Source organism: Zeugodacus cucurbitae, chromosome 5 (assembly GCF_028554725.1).
Source record: "Zeugodacus cucurbitae isolate PBARC_wt_2022May chromosome 5, idZeuCucr1.2, whole genome shotgun sequence".
Classification (NCBI taxonomy): domain Eukaryota; kingdom Metazoa; phylum Arthropoda; class Insecta; order Diptera; family Tephritidae; genus Zeugodacus; species Zeugodacus cucurbitae.
The window spans coordinates 15,699,815-15,704,645 of NC_071670.1; the positions used below are offsets into that span (position 1 = coordinate 15,699,815).

The 4,831-nt window shown below is 36.0% G+C and overlaps 1 protein-coding gene across 1 annotated transcript; it reads left to right on the forward strand.

The window, feature by feature from the left end:
- Positions 1 to 417: 417 nt before the first annotated feature.
- Positions 418 to 3,952, forward strand: LOC105214630 (solute carrier family 12 member 8). Its single transcript, XM_011188155.3, has 7 exons — positions 418 to 979; positions 1,039 to 1,586; positions 1,669 to 1,870; positions 1,931 to 2,165; positions 2,230 to 2,862; positions 2,923 to 3,101; positions 3,739 to 3,952. Exons 1-7 carry the CDS (start codon positions 747 to 749, stop codon positions 3,896 to 3,898), a joined length of 2,190 nt encoding a protein of 729 aa, XP_011186457.2. The 5' UTR covers positions 418 to 746; the 3' UTR covers positions 3,899 to 3,952.
- The last annotated feature ends 879 nt before the right edge of the window (positions 3,953 to 4,831 follow it).

Genomic DNA, 4,831 nt, shown 5'->3' on the forward strand with positions numbered 1-4,831 from the left:
TGACATAAACTATAAAAAATATTTAGATTTAATTTTTATATCAATATAATAACCGAATTTTAGATAATGTATTTTTAAATACCATTATTCAACTAAGGTTTCAAAATTTTGTATTGAGTATTTCTTTTTATTATATTTTATTTTTTTTTCTCTATTTAATATAATATTTTTATTTTTATATTAGTTACTCATAATTTTAATAAATATAATTATTAAATATTTGATTGTTAAATATAAACAAATTTTATATTAGTTACTCATAATTTTAATAAATATAATTATAAAATATTTGATTGTTATATATAAACAAATTGGCACACTGTATAGGAGAAACATAAATTCCTCCACACAGCTAAATCCCTCGAAACGACATTCTTGTCAACTACACCTGTTGTGATATGGCAACACTATGTATGACATCAGTTTGACAATTGGCACACACACAACAAATAAATAAAATAGTCGTAAATACACTTCTTGGTAAAACCAAAATTTTCTTCAATACGAAAATCGGTACAAATCCACGCCTACTAATTGCTAACATATGGAATTATTAAGGAGACATCTATAGCAATAGAGTAAAGTTGATCAAAAGTACAAGTGATAACAAAAATTGAATTTGTTAGTAGGGTTTGCAGGGCTAGTTGCCTGCGTGGAGCAACAAAAATAGAGCCAAACAAAAAAGTGAACTAATATAGAAAGTTCATTATTTGTAATCGCTAACGACGCACCATAAAAAATAAGTGATGAGTAATAACAGCGGCAGCGGTCGCAACGGCAATGGACGACGACAGGTCGATTGGAATCGTTTCGGTTTAGATGATGATGGGCCTGGAGACGTAGTAGCAGCTAATTTTCGTCAACGCGGTAATTCCGGTGGCTTTGTTGATTTGGGTAATGAATACACATACGCGGCTGGTGGGCATCAAGCGTCTGGACGCAATGAGATATTCGCCGATGAACAGGGCGATAAACCATGGTAATTGTTAACCAATAAAGTAAATTGGTTTGATAAGACATCTTATTTTTGTATTATAGGTGGCGTTCGAATTTCTTTATCTCACAACCAGTGCTATTCGGCACTTGGGATGGCGTATTCACCTCTTGCCTTATAAACGTATTCGGTGTGATTGTATTCTTGCGTTCTGGGTGGATTGTAGCCCAAGCGGGCATAGTAAATGCAGTGCTAATTATTGTTTGCACTGTAGTCATAGCGTTAGTTTCCGTGCTCTCCGCAGTGGGCATATGTGAGCGCTGTCGTGTGGAAAGCGGTGGCGTATATTTTCTTATAGCACATACGCTGGGCTCACGTTTTGGCGGTTCACTTGGTTTGCTCTACTGTTTTGGACAGGCGGTGGGCTGCGCGTTAAATGTTATGGGTTTCGGCGAGAGTATGGCCGGGCTTGTTGGTTTGGAGGACAACAAATGGGCGATACGTGGTTTCGCTACAGCTGCAGTGCTATTGCTGGGCTGCATTAATGTGGCTGGCGTGAAATGGGTTATAAAGCTGCAATTCATTTTGCTGATGATTTTACTGATATCAGCATTGGACTTTATGGTTGGCAGCTTCGTTGGCTTCGATCCAGGTATAAATAAATTTGTGATTAAAGTTTTACTGTTGTTATTGTTTATATTGTTTAAATGTTTAATATATTTAATTTTTTACAGAAAATGGTTTTCTAGGCTGGGGTAGCAGTAATTTCTGGGACAATTTAATGCCGAAGTATGAAGACGGTTACTCATGGTTCCGCGTGTTCGGTGTATTCTTTCCAACTATAACAGGTGTGCTTTCCGGTATTAACATGAGCGGTGACTTGCGTGCACCCTCGACAGACATACCAAATGGCACATTGGCGGCATTTGGTACATCGTAAGTTTGACACAAAATTGTTGTTAATATAAATGTAAAATCTAATATTTTTTATTGCAGCACCTTCCTATACTTGGTGTTCGTTCTATTTCTGGGTGCTACTTGCACACATACCACCTTGCTCAACGATTATATGATATCTGTAAAAGTGTCCGCAGTGCCATTACTGCTACTCGCTGGCATATATGTGTCCAGTATGTCTTCGTGCTTGGGCGCTATGTATGGCACACCGCGTGTATTGCAGAGTATAGCGAATGAGAGCGTCATACCTGGTATCGATGTGCTGGCCAAGGGTGTAAGTATGCCAAAATATAATTTTCTTTCTTAGTTAACCTAACTTTTTGCTTTCCAAACATAAGCGCGGTCCCAACAAGGTGCCGCTTTATGCTATGGGCGTTGTTGCTGTGGTTACGGTCTCATTCATTATAGTTGGTGATATTAACTTCCTTGCGCCCATCGTTACGATGCCCTTCTTATTGACATACGCTTGCATTGATTACTCCTACTTTGCTTTGGCGCAAACGTTCGACATACAAGAACAACGCGAAGAACGTTTTCGCATACAGGCGTCCAGTCCATCGTACGAGACGCGTCGTTATGGCACTGCGCAATCACCTGGTGGTGATAGTAACGATTTGGATTTACTATTCCCCGATCGTGTGCGTCATAAAAACCTGCAACAAACACCACAAAATTCACCACATCATGTGCCTTCAAATGTCGCCTCAACTGCGGCCGCTGCAGCTGCAGCTGCTATGGCGACGGCTAATCAAGAGACTGAACGCAATCATATCCAACTGCAGCAATATGGTAGCGACGCCAATGGCGTGGCTTACAGTGATGCTTACAACAGCACAAACGCGCAGGAAGCAGGCGCGACGGAACAGCAGGCGGATGATGAGGAGCCCATTGCTCCCATACGCTTGCCCATACATTCCAAGACGAAGAACTGGTACTCGCCTTTCTGCAATCGTTGGGCGTCACTGCTGGGGGTGAGTGTGCCTCCATTTTTTATAGTGTGGAAATCTTAATTGTTCACATTTTTCTTGTAGACTTTTATGAAACTGCTTGTCATGCTGTTGGTCAACTGGTATTATGCGCTCACATGCTTTGTTGTTGTGTTCTTTGTGTGGTTCTATGTGGGCACTGCTAATCCTGCTGTGAAACCAGGCTTAACGGCGGAATTCAATTTCTTCGCGTGGCTAAAAAGCGTCATATTCAGATGTTTTGGGTGAGTCTGTACTTGTAAAAATTCAACGTAACTAACTGATAAGGCAGTAGCTTTGTTGCGGTTAGATAAGTTAGTCATACGACATGTGCACTTAGTGACTGCATACATATTTATATACATATATATATTTGTAACAGTAATCTTTTGAAGTGCAACTGTTTAGAGACGGAAAAATTTGAATAATTTATGGTCATATTGGATAGCTTATACCTAAAATTTGAAAATTTTAAGGTAAAAAATTTACCCGCAAAAAATTAGCGTAAACATTTCGAGTTGAGTTGCCACTAAATTAAAATTTGGTTCATATCAATATTAATAGAAATAAAAAAATAAATAAAATAATAAAATTAAAAATAAAAAATTGTATAAAAACTAAAAATTAAATTAAATTAAATAATAAAATATTAAAACAAAATATATTAGCTAAGAAAACGGAAACAAAAATAAATTAATGGACAAAAATATATTATACATTAAAATGTAAAATATAAAAATAGTATTTAAATATTAAGTTCATAATTTCGAAAGATTTATATGCAAAATAATTGAAGCAGCGATGCCATTATTTTTTTTTTAATCAGTTTTATATATTTAATCACATAAATTTCTTTTAACATTTTCTCTTCTCATCTTTCAGCAAACGCATACACCAGTATGAACAGGTTGTGGTGACGCCTAGCTGTCCAACACTGGATTTCTCGCACACCCAACTAAATGAGGATAATGCCGATTTCTCGCAACGCAGTCGCTATCATCACTCCGCGGTGGTGGAGGGACATCTCATCGATGACGTATGAATAACGTAATAAGGCAGTGGCGCGCGTACAATAATAATTTCGTAAAACAAAAACCAGCACTAAAACAATAACACGCACTAATATACCCTCCAAAAATGGTAACAACAATTGGACTAAGCAACCGAATATGTATTTTTGAAGCAATATTTTCCACAACATGACAAAACAAAAAAAAAATTATAAGTATAACAACCACAAAAAAGCATTCCCACAAAAATCGGTAGAAATTAAAAGTAAATAAGTCACAGTTTAATATAGTGAGCACGCAAAACAAGTGAAATCAAACACAACAAGCATTATACCCAGCACACCCACCACAACAACGGTGTATTGCATTTAAAATTCATGCACAAATTTGGTACCAACAGCACACACCATGTTAATAGTAGCACCGTATATTGTTATTGCGCTTTATTAGTGCTAGTGTAATTTTTTTCTTTTTTCCTCAAGATCAAGCAAATAATGCGCCTTTGTTAATATGAAACTTAAATATTTTCATCAATGCATGCAAATTTCTTTGTTATATAACTAAGTTAAGCATAGCTTTTTACTATATAACCAATGACTGTTGTTTAATTTAAGAATTTAAAACAAGAGATGCTTAAAAGTGTTGTATTTAGTGAATTTTATAAGCGTGATTAGTTATGAGACAATTGAAATTCGTATGTATGTTTCCTTACGTTGCATTTAACAGCCTAAGCAGAATTCAATGCGTTCGTAAAGGAAGCATATGTGATAATGAGATAATAAGAAATGCAACAAAAAGTTTAACAAAAGCAAGTTGAGTTTTAAAATTGCAAAAATTAAGATAAAAAGTTAAAAACAAAAAAAAAATGGTTGCAAAATGCAAAGTTAATAAGCTCAGTATAATCAAAAAGTGGTAATGCGCTAGTAAAAAAACAAAAAATAAAAAAAAGTGCAAAAATCCCAAAA